The 18,933-nt window shown below is 37.7% G+C and overlaps 1 protein-coding gene across 1 annotated transcript in view; it reads left to right on the top strand.

The window, feature by feature from the left end:
• Positions 1-1,929: 1,929 nt before the first annotated feature.
• phactr3a (phosphatase and actin regulator 3a) overlaps positions 1,930-18,933 on the top strand; it is a 54,012-nt gene continuing 37,008 nt past the window's right edge. Inside the window, exon 1 of the mRNA XM_067446675.1 lies at positions 1,930-2,364. Within this exon, the coding sequence (XP_067302776.1) occupies positions 2,259-2,364 (106 nt within the window). The 5' untranslated portion in view covers positions 1,930-2,258. The remainder of the gene's footprint in view (positions 2,365-18,933) is intronic.

Below are 18,933 nucleotides of genomic sequence, written 5' to 3'. Positions count from 1 at the left end.
TGTATGGGCCGTACGGGCTCTTCTCCCGGAAGGGTGCGCGTGCGTGTGACTAGAGCGAGAGAGGAAATGCACGCCCATAAACACTCGCTCAGGTGCCGATCCAGTCGATCCAGGCGCCACACTCCACTTTATTCCTATGGGTGACTTCAACGCTTCAGCACAGCATTCCGGGAAGGCAGCGCTGCATTTCCCGATTTGAATGCAGAAATGACGGGAAGCTTCACAACATCGCTTCAGTCGCGTCGCAAAAGTGGATCTCCACCGTTCACTGCTGTCAGGACTTTACCAAATCATACCAAAGAAGTGTGTTTTTGACGGAGCGGTCCCAGCGATAAAGGTTCGGTCCTGCTTTGGAAGCAGCCGGTGAGTAAAACTGCTTCAAATGTCTATGCTGTTGGCTATCGTCGCGTGAGTAAACATCAGTAAACGACACGATCGCATGCTTCGTCATTCAAATGCGCTAACGGACTCCGAATGATTCTGGATCATATATCTATTAGCTGAGATAGCCATGGGTTTCTCCACGCTTGAGGACGTCACCGCTTTGCGCGCTTGTCATTCTTTAGCTCCGCCCACACGATACGCCTCCAGGCGGTCGTTTTTTTCCGGAAAGACTCGGTACAGCCCTCATTTCTTTTACAAATATAATAAAACTAAAGACTTTTCGGAGATATGAAGGATGCAATACTACTCTATAGGTACTCAAGATTGACATGAGATTGACTGAAACTGAGTGTTTCACCCCCCCCCCCCCCCCCCCCTTAAGCTGTGGAGACTTTAGCCCCGTCTTACCCTATACCACCTGACTGCTGCAGATTAATTAAGGCATTGATAGTGTCGCACTGAAATGCATAATTCAGACTGATAATGAACATCTAAGAACAGAACGGCATGTGTTGTCATCATCTCGAGCCTAATCACAACATGCCATTAATGCAGCTTTATCAATATCATGAGTCACTTCCATTGTGTTTTGAACTCAGCATGAAATATCATTTTCAATAGTCTTTTCTTCCCTATTGTGATGCATACTGGAACTCTTTTTTTCTTTCTTTTTCAGCCAGACCATCGGCGTCAGACTGACGGCAGAACGTCTGGTTTTTATCGCAGCGTTCATTGTCCAAGGACCGCCCAAGAGGATGTTTGACTGACATTTAACACAACCAATCACAGTTCACTTTGTTCCGCGTTATGTTTAGTGCCGTGAAAATGTTAAGTCGGTATGTCCCTTCAATAACAGACCGAGACCAGCATACATAAATTATTCATTCAAGAACTTCACGTATTTTTGAAAATCTATAATTTAGTTGACCCTGGTAAGCGCATGTCACAGTTGTAAACACGACAGCGTTCTTCTTCCACAAGCTTGGCAAAATGGCAGATTTCCAGGGGGACCTTTAAACAGCGCAACACGTCTCACAGACATCCTGCAGAATTCAACCAATCAGATGACGACTTCAAAACTCCTGAAGTGTTTCCAGAAAAGTGTGCCATATTGTCCCGCCCTCGCGAAAGTCATGAGAGGAGAGGAGAGGAGAGGAGAGGAGAGGAGAGGAGAGGAGAGGAGAGGAGAGGAGAGAAGAGAAGAGAAGAGAAGAGAAGAGAAGAGAAGAGAAGAGAAGAGAAGAGAAGAGAAGAGAAGAGAAGAGAAGAGACACTGCACGATGAGGGGGAATTAATGATTCAATATTACGAGGACACATAGGCCTACATTTAAAAAAATATATAGGCCTATGTGTGCACCGTACGCATACATAATTTATAATAAAAAAATGCAACATTCCATTAAAACAAATAGGCTAAAACAATAATTAACCTATCAATTTTGATTTCATGGTGACTTTAAAAGAATTCCGAACGAAATAGCCTACTCTAAGGTCTACCGTCTATAAAAAGCTCAAATGAATGAATTCATTTATGAAGGCACTGTAAAAACGTCATGCGCTAGCATATCCTGTGATTCAGAACGGATGCTCGCTTGTCAGTGGGTCATTGTGGAGTGGATAAAGGTGGCATCTGCGCGCGCGCGTACACACACATACCCCAGCCCTTATGACAGACACTCGGTCTCCCTCCCTCACGCGCACACACACTCACACACACACACACTCATACATACATACACACACACACAGTGACTGCAAAAGGTTCTAATTCAGCATGCCTGCTGCTGGATGCATTTAGACCGAGACACATTCGCCTCGCCGACGGGTTTGACTGCCTCAGAAAGGATTTCAATATTTTATTCATAGCCCCTCATGGCTTCATCGGACGGAATAGACAAATGTCTTCTGCACAGAGGCAGATCTCAAAGTGACCCGAACATCCTCAGCGAGTCTGGCATCGATCTCTCGCACAGCGCAGGTAAGATGATGCATTTATTGTCTGGAGATGCCATTAGAATGAGCGCTTTTCATTTCCACGCGCGATGGAGGTGAAAGTGGCTCCATAATCTGCCCTAATAGTCCTCACTTTCATTTGAATGTTGTGTGTGCCGCACGATTGAGATCAATCAAATTACGCCGCATTTGGTGCTCTGTCTGTAGCCTACATCCCGTTGAAATGCATCTGGGTACCATAGTGATATTTCCCTACGGATCTGTGTTAAGGCTTCTACAACGAGACGTTGAGAGAAAGAGAGTAAAAAACAGCATAGCAGACAGTCTAGAGATTATGTACCAACTGTGGCTTATGCTACAGTTCAAAATGAGCAGACAAAAAGATTTAGGTCCTATTTTTCATTGAGGGAGGATCCGCGTTGTCTTTTGTCTCGTGCACATCCTTCCGTGTGCAATCTCTGTCAGCATTTAATACAGGTTTGCTATTGAAGACCTGATGAAATGAGATGCATTTTTGCTGCTTTGGCAACATTGGCTGGTGTGTCTGATACCTTCGTTCCGCACTGAGACTGCGCATTCACTGCATTCAACAGAGCAGGTCAATGGTGTCTCCTGAAGAAACTGATGTAGTCCCTGGCGTGATGTGTATTGATGCTGTATCTCTGTACTTTGGAGAATTTGGTGTGGTCTGAAATAGCCTGTGTGTATTCATTGTCTTCATAGAATGGGTGAATATCATCAAACCTGTCAAGAATGCCTGGTCATATTACACCCCAAATCGAGAGGAAAGAAATACTACACTGTACTAGGCTATAATAAGAAAATAGAAGCTTTGTAAATGAAGCCGGAGTTTTTGTGCATTTACTGTGTATATTACATTGTACATTACTGTGATGTACATAATAATAATATAGTATTTAAAAATGTACGTGCATCAGCAGTAATTGTTGTTTCAGTAATTCCGTAATTCTGCTGGATATTTCATATATTATTTAATATATATTTATCTCTAATAGCAGGGGTGATTCTAGGATTTCAATATTTAGGGGGGCTCAGCCCCCAATTAGAGTATTTAAAAAAAAAAGTAATTGTTTATATTAGACTAGCCAGGGACAATAGGTATAGATAGCTATATACTACCTAGCCAACCCCTAAATATTATTTTATTTTAAATAATTTTAACTACCTGGATCATTCATTAAAGGTGCACTATGTTGTATTTTTTAAGTAAAATATCAACAACAAAAAAACACTAGGCCAGTGTTATATATTTTGTTCAGTTGAGTTCTTACAATACCCCAAATGTTTCCAACAATTTGTAAATTGAAAGAAAATTGCTATTTTAACCAAGGAGCTGGGACGTCGGAGGGAGTCGCCTGTCAGTTGCATCATATCTGCGTTACCCTTGGTTTTTATTTGGCAGAAGCGCTTTACTCTTAGCAGTGTGAACAAGTTTTACAGCTGCCGCCGAGCGAACGCACAGAGTAACGTCATAACATCATTTTAAACACACTTAAATGTATCTAATATGATAAACAGAGCTGTGTTACCTCATACTCATGACGGGAAAAGCGGAAATGGCGACTGTGTCCCGTCATAATAAAAGTCCCACTGCTCGCGAGGCGTGTGTTTGCGTAGCAATTGCTCAGGCAGCCCTGCTCAGCTCCTCAACAGTCGGTCCTGACAGTAACGTTAATAACCGCGTCCATCAACATGATTTCTGCCAGAGTCCTATTTTCCACTAGCTGTGGGACCACATGACCCAAGATTCTGAGCTTAAACTTGGCATCATTAAACCTTTGTTTTGAATAGGTGCCCTCTAGATATATTTAATCTGTCCTATATTAAACCATTGCTTTTTTGCACAGTAATCGATCAATTTGCCACTTCTATAAGTCAAAGTGACATCAAAAACCACAAAACCATTGACACTAAGGGTATATGTTTACACAATGGCGATGTAGTAAAAACAGAAAGGTTGTCAAAACTATCTCGTTCACACGGAACCAATGAAACAACTAAAAACGCTGTATTAATCATGCCAGACCAGTAGTTGGCAATGTAACTTTGTAAAGAAACAAGAATAGGCTGAACACGTGATACGCATGTGCATGACTTCACCATTTTCCCAAATTTTCACCAGTTTTTGGAGACGATAGAGGCGATAAAAGTATCGTTTTCAAAAACGTACATTTTCAGGCTCCTAAATAGCAGTTGTATAAACTGTTGAATAAAAGGATCTTTTTACTGGGCGGCAGTGGCTCAATGGTTCATATAGGTTGTCTACAAACCAGAAGGTTGGTGGTTCAGTCCCGGTTTCCACCTGACTGTTGAGGTGTCCATGAGGCGAGACACCCCAGCTGCTCCCGACGAGCTGGATGGCGTCTTACATGGCTGACATCGCCGTCAGTGTATGAATGGATGAATGTGAGGCAAAAATGTAAAGCGCTTTGGATGGCCATAGGGTCTGTTAAAAGCACTATATAAATGCAGGCCATTTACCATTTACCATTTACCATCTTTTTCTGTGTATTAAAGATAGGGTACGCAATTTCGGAGAGGCTAGCAATAGCAAGCTAGCTTTGAAATCATTCTAATATGATGATTAATTTTCAAAGTTGGAAACAGTTCTGCTGCTTAATATTGTTTCATAACCTGTGATACTTTTTTTTATAATACTTTGATGAAAATGCACTACTGGTCAGTCATTTGGGGTCAGTCTTTTTTTTTTTTTTTAAATAAATCAATAATTTTATTCAGCAAGGATGTGTTAAATTGATAAAAATTGATAGTAAAGGAGATTTATATTATTTGAAAATATGTTTTCATTTTGAATAAATGCAGTTCTTTTGAACCTTTTATTCATCAAATATATTAGGCAGCAGAACTGTTTCCAACACTCATAATAAATCTGAATATTAGAATGATTTCTGAAGGATCATGTGACACTGAAAACTGGAGTAACGATCCTGAAAATTCAGCTTTGTATCACAGAAATAAATGATAATTTAAAGTATAATATATCTTATATATAATATATAATAATATATCACAATATTAAAAATAAATCTGTATTTTTGATCAAATAAATTCAGGTTTGATGAGCAGAAGAAACTTCTTTCAAAAACATTACAAATAGTAATGTGTCCAAAATGTGGCCTGTACTATATATATATATATATATATATATATATATATATATATATATATATATATATATATATATATATATATATATATATATTGTTGTGTGAGGCATTCAGTGTCTTTGTGGACTGGAGATAATGCACAATGACCAAGCACTCCTGTTCTGTCCTAGGAAAGATTAAAAGAAAGTAGCAGTTGATCTTTTTCAATCTGAACTTAAAATCTATTGTGATGAAGACAACTTCTTTGAATCCCCCACAGTTTCACCTTTAGGTTTATTGGTTTATTCTGTAGGGACCATTGTTTCATCATGGCTGTGCTATCAATCAATGAGACCAAGAGTCAAGTTAACCTTACTCTTTGTAGTGATGAAAAAATCAGATGTAACATGACACATGCAGGTACTTCCACTGTGCCAGTGTGGGAGCAGGGCATTTTTACAAGAGACTGTTTACTGATGAGTGCAGGTATTTTTAGGCATATCTAGATTAATGTTGAGCAGATTGCTTGGGTGATACTTTAATGTTTATCTTAAATAGAATGTATTTAATGAATTAAGTTTGCATTAAAATGTCTGTATTGCAGCAGGAACACAGGGAAGAATGATGGAGATATACAAGCTTTAAGAGAGCCGGAAACAGAGAGAGGGAGTAATCGAGTGAGTCTAGGATGCTTCACTAGTGCTTTCCTGGTACTCGTCGACTAGCTCCGGTGGTTGGTACTGTGGGTGATGCATCATTCTGTTTCTGAGCTCAACATTCATTAATTAAATGTCTGAACGATATGCAGCCATTCTCTCCAATGCACATCATCATGCCTGGAGAAGACTGCTGCATCACGATTTAACATTGTGGAAGTTCACACCACGCACAGATTCATGCCTGTTAACACTTTGGTTTGATGATGCTGTTAGCACCTTCCTCCATAAGAATATCTGTCATTGTATTTCATCATTCCACATTCTTAAAGGGGTCGTTGATTATCATGTGATTTAACTTTAGCTAGCATGTAATGCTGCTGTTTGAGCACAAACACCATCTGTAAAGTTATGACGCTCAAAGTTCAAAGCAAAGGGAGATATTTTATTCTAAAGAAATCGCTTTTTGACGACTACAACAAACGGCAACAAACTACAACAAGCTTCTTCACGGGTTAATGATGTCACTAACCCTAACATTTACATAAACCCTGTCCATGGGAATGCACAACAAAGGCCATTTGAGAAGAGGAAAATTTGTTGTAGTAGAGCACATCTGGGAGTCTGCTCAAGATGTCGCATCTGTCTTTTTACATTTATTGCAATAGGTAACACAAATGCAATAGCATGTCATAAAAGCAAGATGATGACATAAGTTATAATCATAATTAAACTAAACTATACCTGTTCTGTCTTCATTCAGCAGATATTCTCTGGCTCTGTGCATTTTACAACAGTTCCCACATGAGCTATTTATAGATTACCGTGACAGAATATGCTAATCAATGACTTGACAGTTAACTCCACATCAGCTACACAAATTCATACACTTATCATTCAGAAACATCCTGTTGCATTCTACATGTGGTCACTTCTTCTTGAATCTCTCCCTCATTGTCCAATTTGCATTGGAAGGGATACAAAACGCTGTGTTTTTGCTCACCCTCAAAAAGTGAACATTTTAACAGGCTATAAAAAGAAACTGTGAGATATTTTGAGCTAAAACTTCACATACACACTCTGAGGACACCAGAGACTTGTAAAAAGGGGGCATTATCAGACACCTTTAAAAATAAAGGTTCTTTATTGCCATTGATGGCTCAAAATAATCAATCGAAAATATTTCAAACCAATTATTATCATCAGTGTTGAAAACAGATACATTTTCTTTGCTGAATAGAAGTTAAAAAGAACATTTATTTGAAGTAGAAAACATTAAAAATGTATTTTCTGTCCATTTCGATCAATGCAATCCCTGCTAATTAAAAGTATATTATATTATATTATATTATATTATGTTATGTTATGTTATGTTATGTTATGTTATGTTATGTTATGTTATATTATATTATGTTATGTTATGTTATGTTATATTTATTATATTATTGTAAACATTATCCATTTATGTTGACATGACATACCGTGACATGCAGATAATGAATTATGAATATCACTTAAGATTTGATTGTAACACCCTGACTTTATTTTCAAGGTCTAACTACTTTAGTGAACGTCCTGAACATCTTGTATCAAATGACTAATTTGCCTATAACAAGCTCAGCTTGCCCATAGCTCTCAGAGGTGTGTTAACCTTTTTAAACTCTACTCAATATGTCAAGTAATGCTTCAATGGTTGAGCTGGAAGACAGGGCAGGGAGACATAGAATCATGATTGAGATGATTATGATTTATGATTATGATTTGTCCCATAAGATTATCATCAAGTTCATTAAGTATAAATTTAGAAATGATGCACCACCTCACTTCACACCGCTTTACACATTAAAAGTGTTTTCTCAGTTTGCGTGAACTTCTTGCCCCTGAAAAATGGGATGAAAATGAACCATTTTGGTGAAAGCCCAACTGGGATAAAGTGAACATTTTGGGGGGTGCAAAACAGAGCATGAGAGAAATATTAATACTTATGCTACATAAAGAGTCTAAAGTTATTTGGTAACGCTTTACAATAAAGGTTCATTAGTTAACTACATTAGTTAACATGAACTAATAATGAACTGCACTTATAAAGCACTTATTTATCTTTGTTAATGTTAATTTCAACATTTACTAATACTTTATTCAAATCTTTTTAACATTAGTTAATGCACTCTGAACTAACATGAACAAACCATGAACAGCTGGATTTGAACTAACGTTAACAAAGACGCACACATACACTAATAAATGAACTGCTCATGGTCAGTTCATTAATGTTATTTAATGCATTAACTAATGTTAACTAATGAGACCAGTGTTACCAGTGATTTTAAAATCATTATCTATATATGAGTCATAATTTTGATAATTTTGAAATTGATTTTTCTTTATGTCCAGCACACAAACCAGTATGCACTGAATATTTAATGCGTTATCATACACTTTATGAATCATAAAATGTTCGTCCAGTCATTGCGTTCAGTCCAAAGTGTCAGTCAACGATTACCGCGATTGGAAAAGCAGCCAACAAGCTTATGTCATAACTACTGGTAATACAGGTCAGCGCTTTTTAAAGGCACAATATGTAATGTTTCAGCATTAAAAATATAAAAGATCACTAAATCTATGTTATATATTTTTTAAAGTTGTGTGTTTACATTATCCCGACAGTTCCATTTAACTTCTAAATCCAGAGAAATTAATATTTTAATTCGAAGACACGGACCGTGTCTTTATTTCCGTTATGTCGCCCGTCTTTCACGTCATATCCACGTTTGCGTCTTGCTTCCTGCGGAACTTCGGCGGAACCGCCAAACTCAAAGAGGAACACTGACAGTATAAGGGGAACACCCGTATAAACAAGTCTGTATGATAATGGATCATGACTACTCTTTGCCTGTACGTTTTGCCAGCTCAACAAAGCGCAAACGTACGGGTGAAAAAAATGACCCGAGAAGATTTTGGGACAGTAGAAGACGCAAGAGACGTGTAAACCTTGGAGAAGCCTTTGAAAGATGGCGAAATCTTCGTGACAAGCTCGGACTGCAGAGAGATATGCTGATCTAGCTTGCGTTTTAATAAACAGGTAATTTAAGTAACCATTCAGCTAACATAATAATCATATAATCATAACATGCTGTATGTTTGCATATTGCATAGCGATCTTGACCACATTGAGACGCGTTTAGCTGAATACGTATAACGTTACATTTTGTATTGCATCGGCTTTTCAAACAGGCGGATTCTGTGTTTTTGGAGACTGAAACTGAGACTTTTTAAAACTGATTCAAAAGTATATTTCTATCCGTATATTTGGTGACACGATGATGTCATGTGTAAAACGCAGATGGACTAGCTATTATTGGTTTTATATGTAGCTGGAGATAGTAACGTTAGCTTCGTAAGGTAACAATATGCCACTATCTTGGTCAATTAATATAAGGTGACCGTCACTTTTATCATATGTTAATACTAGCTACATATAATACCGATTTAATAATTATCTACTTATTCATATATCTCTGAGTTCCAAAATAAATGTTTATTAGAATGATTGATGAACGAGGGGAGCGACACAGCGCGTGTTCCAATGAACAACGTATTGCTGGTGCTGGTTCTCTCATTTACTGTTTTATGTTGGTAATGATAAACTAAATTGAAATGTATTTCCTTATTGAACAGTTGATATACAGAATGTTCGACAATCGCGGATGCCATGTCAACATATCTATAATTTGAGTAACTCAAATTATGATGCACGGTAAATATGTCTACATAGCCTACCAACTTATAGGTATGTTGACATAGCGACCGCCCGCACAACATTCTGTCTCGCACATTAGCTAACGTTACTGATAAGTTTGTTAAGTAACGGTAGCTCGCTGCTATTTCATTAGATTGACATTATATAAAGTGAAAAGCCGTAACTAAACTTAACAATAATAGAGATGTAATATAACAATTACCTTGTTAATGAACATGTTTTCTGCTGGAGATGCCAGATTCGCTGGTTGACAGTGACAATGACAACAACTCCCATGTGCCCACGCACTTTCCCGACGTCATCAAAGTACGTCTGTTGTTATTATTTTGAATGAGTGACCCCTAGTGGCCAAAAGTTGCATACTGCACGTTTAAGTTGTTTATGTTGAATTCGATGTGATTTTAAGTGCCATTATTTGTTTAGGAGGAGGTGTGGCTTTGAAGGCGCTCTGAAGAGTGGGTTGGATCTAATGCTTTTAAAGCTAGATTGCTGTTAGCTGCTCTGAAAATTGATTTTATACACCTTTGGCCATGGAAGTGATTGGAACACCTGAATTCAATGATTTGGAGGGGTGTCCCAAAATTGTTGGCAACATATGGTGTATGAAATGTCTTCTCAGACATGAAAATAGTAGGTAGGGACTTGATCTTGTCCATGGGGAATTGATTATTTGAATTGACGGTTGTGGTTTGCTATTGGTGGATCTCTTGTGAGTGGCAGGTTGCCCCGCCCTCGTGCCAGTAAGCACATCAACAGAGAAGAGAAGGGTAAGGAAGCGTTTTGATAAAATGTTGATTAAAGATTACATGGACATGTAATCAAAATATGATGTGCACAGATGAATCATTCATAATAAATACTGCAAAATTCCATTAAAAAATAAGATTTGCCCATTTTGATTTCATGGTGACTAATAATCATGCTCACTTTTTAAAATCTCATGCTTGCTTGCTGAGCTATGCAACCATATTTGATTGTTCCTGTACAGAGCACATGTCCTTTTTTTGATGGTGGAGGTGTTTTTTTTTCTTCTTCCTCTTCTTCTATAAGTCAGTGCTATTGGTCACCCTTTAGGTTTGTCTGTCTGTTTTACAAATATTTAGTCAATAAAAAGTATTAAAAAGAGCTTGTGACTAAATCTTGTTGGACCCTCAAACTGTCAGTAAACCTCATAACTCTGATCCCTCTAACTTGACTGAATGAACAGTCAGCGACAAAATGAAGTTTAGTAGTAATGAAAATGAAGAAAATGTTAAAAAGTGGAAATATACTTTCTAAAATGTGTTTAATAATAAAGGGTTAGGGGTAGGTGAACAGACATGCAGTTGCCCTTGGGGTGCCTTTTTCAGTTTCAGTACATGCACCTTAAAAAGTCTGTGCACAGTCCTGAACACACACAGTTCATGCAAAGGCCGCTTTCTGAGATCGGCAATGACTCATCAACTTCCCTTGTGCAAGGCTGGTGTGAGCACTTGGGTGTGTGTATTGCCAAACATAGTGTCTGATTAACAAAGGTCTGGCCCTTCTTTTAATGCATCTTTTGCTTCTTTGCTAGGATTTGCATAAAACATTATTGTTTTAGACTGACTGTGATTTTGTGTTCTTAAGAAGATAGTGGAATTCTCCATTTTTTTAGTGGCTTGAAAGGCAGTATCAGTGTTTCTCTAAAGCTACTTTCATCTGTGCCACTGTCATTGCTTAAATGAGCAGTTGACTTTTAAGAGAACTTTAAAGAGTAGATACAGAAGATGCAAGGAAAGCACAAGCTCAGACTTTTAGTGTAACTGTTGTAGGCCAGTAAGAGCAAATAAATTGAAATTTTTTAGACATATATAGATAGGAACTATTCTCTTATTCCTGCTTAATAATCAAGGAACTTTGCGGCCGTACCATGGGTTCAGTGGTGCAATGATATTACGCAGCACCTGAAAGTAGTCCTCAGATAGAGGTATAGTTTGATTAAAATAAACTGGAATTGTCGGTATTGTTAATCTACAGTTTCTATGGTACAAAATTCTAGTGATGTTACGTTGCAGAGGCTTCGGAGCGTGTCTCCTGCATTGAACATTTTTTGGCCACCAAAAATTTTTTTTATCCCACCAAAGCCTTATTTGACCAGGTATTGTGATTAATGAGTGATGTAGATGACAGGGCGCATGTTAACTGAGTGATAGAGAGAGAGCGAGAGTACGAGTGTCTTCATAATAAGCACTTAGTCTTAGCATATTTCATTCACATATTATGGTAGTCTAAATCAAAAGGTCATAAGACCAGACAATTTTTCCTTGAATTACCGCTGGGTGTGAATTGACTCTTCTCTGACTCACCAGTTTGAATCTGCTCTCCTCGTCCCTTCTGCCCCAGTCTTTTCAGCCACACTTTCTCTTTCACATTTCAAAAGCTTGTCTTCAGTGTAACTGTTATTCCGGTTCAAATAGATACGGTTCAGGATCTGCATCAAAGTAAATCTCTTCTGAATCGCCTCTCACAAACGTCTACATGGTTGCAAGGCGCGCTCTCTGTGCAAGCAGATCGTCACGTTGGTTATGTTGACGGAAGTTTGCCTACTTTCAGGCTCCATATAATGTCATTGCTGCTGCGGCACCCATGGGACGGCCGCAAAGTTCCTTGATTCTTACGCAGGAATGAGAAAATAGTCCCTAGTCATATCGCTCAAAAACAATCGCAACTTTTCATTTTTCGTTGGTCTTAGTATACGATGTAACTATAGAATAGTCAAGTTTTAAATAGAAAAATTATTGAAAGTCTTTGGTAATTTTTTTTGAGCACGCTGCTAATGGTCTTATCTGATTCAATGATGTATGCTAAGCTATGCTAAAAGTGCTACCGCCAGATACAGAGATTGGCTGAATGGATTCAAAAACAGTAAAACTCAACTGTTAAACTCTAAGGGATTAGCTTTTTTTTTTTTTTTTAAGTGGAGTCTTCCTTTAACTTTACCATTGTAACCGAAAAGAGTGCTTACTTGTATGTTAGACTGAATTATTTGCTTTATTTCTTGTACAGCTTCTTATACCTTTTACTTATACTTTTATAATGGCTATCATTGATCATTAAAGTGGGCATTTAACAAAAATAGACTGGGTTTTGTTTTAATTCATATTTATTTTTATATATGTTGTCTTGTTGTCTGAACCACATTAATATGTTTAAGTAAACAAAAAGAGGCAGTGTTTTGTTTTGTTATATATATATATATATATATATATATATATATATATATATATATATATATATATATATATATATATATATATATATATATATATATATAAATTGAACATAATCAAGGCGTTGCCTGAACCACATTTGTGTGGCTATTAATACATTTAAGATTTTTTGTTTTTTGCACCAGAGTGGTGTTTTATGATATATTTAATTTTATTGTAGTCTAAAATATACATACAGAGATAACCGGAGTGAGAGCGAGCTGAGTGACGCTATCAGGGACGCCTGTTCCATTAGACTTGTGTCCTCCCGTCATCGGGATAACAATGATGTATTATCATAATAATACATCATTGTTATCCTGAGTTGAACTTGAAGTCTGAACTACCAAGGACGCTAGTATCCATCAATACATTTGCATGATTTGTGTGATATTCTATCTTGACAGTGCACTAAATTCTTCATGGATGCAGCATCATACTGTAGATCACCACAGCAATAGGTCAATGTTTGTTGTTTGTTTGTTTTCTTTCCTCCAAAGACTTGTTTCCCCTCCTTTTTGTGGCCTAAAATTACTGAATTTGTTGCACCCTTTCGCAAAAATTCTGCAATATTTGTGCAATTTTTTGTTTTGCAGTAAGATCCCAGCTATAATAGTGATGTTTATATAAGTAATGTTAGTGACATTAAAGAAGAAGAAGCAGAAACAAGCGATAGAAGCATTGCTTATGTAAGGCTAGCCACGGCTAGCCATGCATTAAATGTTTATAGTGGTGGATTAATTTCGAACTGTAATCAAACTGACTGGAGCTACCTGTGCATTAAACGTTTTTACTGCACACCTTCCAGCCAATCAGAATTGAGTATTTAAACAGATCATGGTAAAAGTACATGTAAAATAACACAATCTAACATTAAACAGCTTATAAATCAAAACTTCCTAATCTTAGTTAACGACACGTTATATGATTATTCTCTACAGCTTTTTGTTGTTACTGAAAGTGTTTAAGTTAACTATACTAACTAAGTGTTTTTAGCCCAACTATTTTTTTTATACTATGGGCCATGAAATGTTTATAAAAAATTCTGACACTGGCTAGCAACAAAAACTCTTCCAAGGAAAGAGTTAAATGCTGCCATTGCAAAATCACGAAATCCTGCATAAATATGAAAAAGAATGAAAAATAACCACATTTACGTTTTGTTGTGTCGGGTGGTTGCCAGGTAGTTTTTTTAACATGTTTCTTTTAACCTGGTTGTGGCTTGCTGGCAACTAATAAGCCCACCTCTTTATGATATTTTTGTCTCTTGATATGTGGCTTGGGTGACTCCTTCAATGTAAGTATGTGAAAAGTAATATCACACTTCCAACAACAGACCACATAATGAGGTGTCAGTATGCTCAAATGTGAGAGACCGTTATGTGCCGAAGTTCAATACTTAAGTTAAAGGTGTTTACAAATCCATAACCCTAATAGTGGTTCTTTTGCAAAGATTCTAAGAAGTAACAACAATGTTGCTGTATTTCCCTCATGCATACGTTATATGTCAGTGGCTTCTGCCTTTGAAAATCCTTTGGTGTCATTCCAGCTTGAGATTGTCTTTCCTCAATGCAGACTAAGGTATATGCACAGCATAGTGTACAAGAGGAGACAAGACCTGACCTTGTCAAGCGTAGTTCAGCGACTCCCAGCTCTCCTCGGGCGTGAAAACTGAACACAACAACAAGCTCAGCGACCTCCCCAGAGATACAACACTGAGCTGAGAAGGCGTATGACAGTCAGAGTTTTTAGTTGTGTATATATCTAAAGCAAAAGTTGATTTTTTAGGTTGTTTTGTGAAAGAGAAAGCGAGAAAAGCAGAACTGTTGGAGTTTTTACAAAACAGAGACGTCTCAGTCATACGGTTTGATTACTGCAGCGCTCAAATTAGAAATTAGCTTCACTGAGTCTCATGAGTATAAACTTTTTTTCCAGGAGAATGGACCCCAGAGCAATGAAAACATGCATTGTTATAATAATATAAATAATTAATCCACTATAAAATTACTAAATAATATAATAAGTAACCCTTTCATTGCTCAGGAAATGTAACAGTTTGAGTCGCAATTTGTCTCAAATTTTCCTCCTAAATTAATAGCAAAAAAAAAGAGTCGATTATTGATATAAAGTAAGACACAAAATTAATGTTAATGGAATAGTTCAGATTATTTGGTCTCAGCAGAATTTGATGATAAATATTTGAGTTCAAATTGAGATTTTTTTTTTATTCACTAATGGTTTATTTTAATTTAAATTATAAAATGTAAGATTATTATTCTAAATAAATGAAAAGAATCCTGTAAAAAAGCTCAACTGTTTTCAACATTGATAATAATAATTAAATGTTTCTTGATTAATCATCATATCAGATTGATTTCTTAAGGATCATGTGACACTGAAGACTGAAGTAATGATGCTGACAATTCAGCTTTATCATACTTTTATTGTACAATAATAAGGTGTGAGCATATAGACTTCTCTCAAAAACATTACAGAATCTTACCGACCTCCAACTTTTTGATGAAAATAGATTTTTCTTTCGAATGGGAGTCCATTAGCGTGAATAGGGGTTCAAATTCTAATTACATTACTGCACAGTCAACAGATCTGAGTATCTTGGCTCTTCTGAGCGTTTGAGAGAGGAAATGTGGTTAATATTGAATGCAATGCTGCTGGAAAGAGCTGGTCTCACTCTCGGCATACCTGAACCATCTAAAATATTTCAGAAGCTCATTTCTCATTCATAAGCTTGAGCGGAGCTGCCTTGGATGGATGGCCTAGCTCAGCTGAACCTGAGTTTATTGTGCTGTTTGCGATTCAATGAATTTCAGAGCTGAGTGTCTGTTTGTGTTGAACGCTAAGTGAAACCATGACAGTAATGCAGTTTAAAGCCAATATAGGTTGGAGTCAGGGGAAAGATAGAGAAAGAGAGAGACTGAGTGGGAGTGAGCAAAGGGGAAACGGGGAGGGGAGGTGGGAAAAAAACAATGAAGAGACACAGAAGGATAAAATGGCTTCAAGTGACTCACCAGAGAGTCAATGAGGATCTTTAAAGAGCAAATATATACATTTGTCAATACTGAGTGTGAGCACCGGGCATATTTCTATTCTGAACTATAACACGCCCACATCATAGTCAGAAGTGGCTTTCAAGACGCGTTCGTGATGCGGTTATCAGTGTGTCATTCTTTGATTAGCTTGACGTATGCAAGCATTTTCAGCATGGTAAGCCATGTTTCCACCAAAATTACTTGGAAAAATTTGTCCCAGGCAGGAACCCTTTTTTCCCCAGACCTGTTGCTGTCTGTGTCTAACATACCGGGAGGATTTGGCAAATTAGTCCAGTGATGTAGTAGGACTGTGCACGATTTTCCTGTTCCTGTTGGATTTCATCCTCAGCACATTAATAAAGCCAGAACCTCGTCTTGGCCCGTCACCTGTATTACGCCCAAGCAGGAAACTTCCCCCAGTTTCTGTTGAAGTCAATACGAATAAAACTTACCGGTAAACTGCAATTTATCTACTGGCTTCTAGGGAAAGGCTCCAGAAGGGAGCAGAATCTTATTGAGCCCCGTGTTTAAATCCCCAACTTTACAGCAGAAAAAATAAATCAATTATAACTTATTCGTTTAGATTATATAAATCCTTAAAGTTCTGCATAATTAATGGCGGGGCCACTTTGATTGACAGGTGGATAGCTGTTTGTCTGCTGTCTGTTAGTCATTGCGTCACCTCAACTCCGCCCACGTCCCGCCTCTTTGCCCATTTTTTTCGGGGTGTCAAAAAATGGACTTAAAAATTACAATAAACAAGGACCGTAAAAGTGGATGGATGTGCGACGAATGGCCAGCTTGTCTCTACTTTACGTTTCAGAACGGCTCATCGGAATCCTATGGGTGACGTCACGGACACTACGTCAATATTTTTTTTTTTACAGTCTATGATTAAGCCCTGTGTCGACCAAAATTACCCAGAACAATTTGTCCCAGGAACTTTTTTCCCAGGAACTCATTTTCCCCCAGAACTGCTGCTGTCTGTGGTTTCATCATGGTCTAGGACCAGTGAAAAATACCGGTAAAGTAGTCCGGTGGCGTAGGACTGCGCCGACTTTCCAGAGCCCACTGGATTTCTTCCTCCGCAAATAAACTTAATAAAGCCTGAACCTTGTCATCGGTCCATTGCTCGTATTTTTTAAACTCTGTTGTTGATTTGAATAGCAAACGACTCTTGCTGCATGCACCCCAACAGAATTTTAGGTTGAAATAAAATGCTGCGTGAGCTCAACCAATCAGCATGTTCAATGCCTGAGTCCCACCCACAAAATAGTTCTACCTCTCAAGCAGGGCAGTTTTGAGGGGGAAATCTTTACCTGGAACTTTAAGACCCCGGTTGCAGTCAAAACACTCCAAGTACCACCCTAAAGTCCCTAGTTCCTGGGAAAAGTTCCTGCAGTGAAAACGCGGCTTTAGCTAGCAAAACTTAGTCGCACCAGCAGAAAAAAGGTCCTAAAATGCTACCATTTGGTCACAGTCTGCAGCCCCGCAGTCTGCAACCCCACGTTTTCTAATATTATGATATTTTGAGACTTCAATATATTAATGTTTAGAGGTAGTATGCCTCTGAGCTCCCTCATGAGAGGACTCGAGACCGGTGTGCCTCACAGGTGACACTCATTCTCAATCATGGCCCGCTCTTGCAGGCTCCTCCCACGTCTCTCGCTCGTCTACCTGGCCACAACTAAATATTTTGTTTAACAAATGCCCCTGTTATGCTTTTTTCTGATATTTCATGTAGTGTAGTGTGAAATAAAGCTGTTTGTGGATGTACATGGTCTGCAAAGTTTCAAAGCTCAAAATGCACAGCAAATTAAGTTATCTCCTAAAAGAAAGAACCAATTCTGAACGAGTCGTCAGTAATTCCAGATTTTCTGTGCTGCAAAAGCAAATCCACTTTGCATGCATTTCCAAAGTCTGGGCAAGGGTTACCTTAGACTGCTGCTGTTGCTTTTGATTGGTTTTAGATGGAAAAGCTCCCGATAACTGCTAGTCCAGTATACGTTTTCTGTAGCATATTGGCGAAACTGATTTGGCAAACGATGCAATGCGTATCTGCATTTGCGCTCTTGAGAATTTTAAAGATTTTTGTGTACAACATGTTTTTGTAGCATTGAGCAATATAGCCAATAACAAACATATCTGTTGATTTTTTTGAACGCAATGACCAATCAGAAGTGTTTAAGTTAGCACTCAGCAAAATCTGTGTGGGGAAATGGATTCTCCATTCTCTCAAATCCTCTTATTATAACAAATGAAGTGTAGATGAGATTCATTGTGCAATCAGCTTCATTGATTATAGCATAACTTTGTGTGATCGCTATAAATAAGATTATATATAAATATTTTAGTGATTATAAAGGGAGCACACTTTGCACACTTTTTTATTAAACTAGAACCCAAAGAAGGTGTTTGAACTGTATGTTCAAGCACATGTTCTGTTAACATTGCTGTTCTGAGTGATTTGGTAAATTGTAATTTTACATGAAATATTGTCCAGATCCATTCCTGACTGTAGCTGAATGTTATCATGACTGAATTTTAAAGATAAAAGATTTTCTTAAGCTGATCATGAAGGTCCGTGCCAAAGGTCATTATATGAATATAAATGGATTATATATATATATATTGAAATTCTCAAAATATTAACCTGTCTGAGGTTGTGTGAAGGTTTGCTGCCTACACTCTTAGAAGAAAAGGTTCTATCGGCGCTACGTATTTGGAACCCTTAAAAGGTTATAGAAGTGTAGTTCAGTATACTCTCTAC

This window comes from Pseudorasbora parva, chromosome 6 (assembly GCF_024679245.1).
Source record: "Pseudorasbora parva isolate DD20220531a chromosome 6, ASM2467924v1, whole genome shotgun sequence".
Classification (NCBI taxonomy): Eukaryota; Metazoa; Chordata; class Actinopteri; order Cypriniformes; family Gobionidae; genus Pseudorasbora; species Pseudorasbora parva.
The sequence above is the reverse complement of the archived record's forward strand: the minus strand, read 5'-3'. Positions and strand labels throughout refer to the sequence as shown.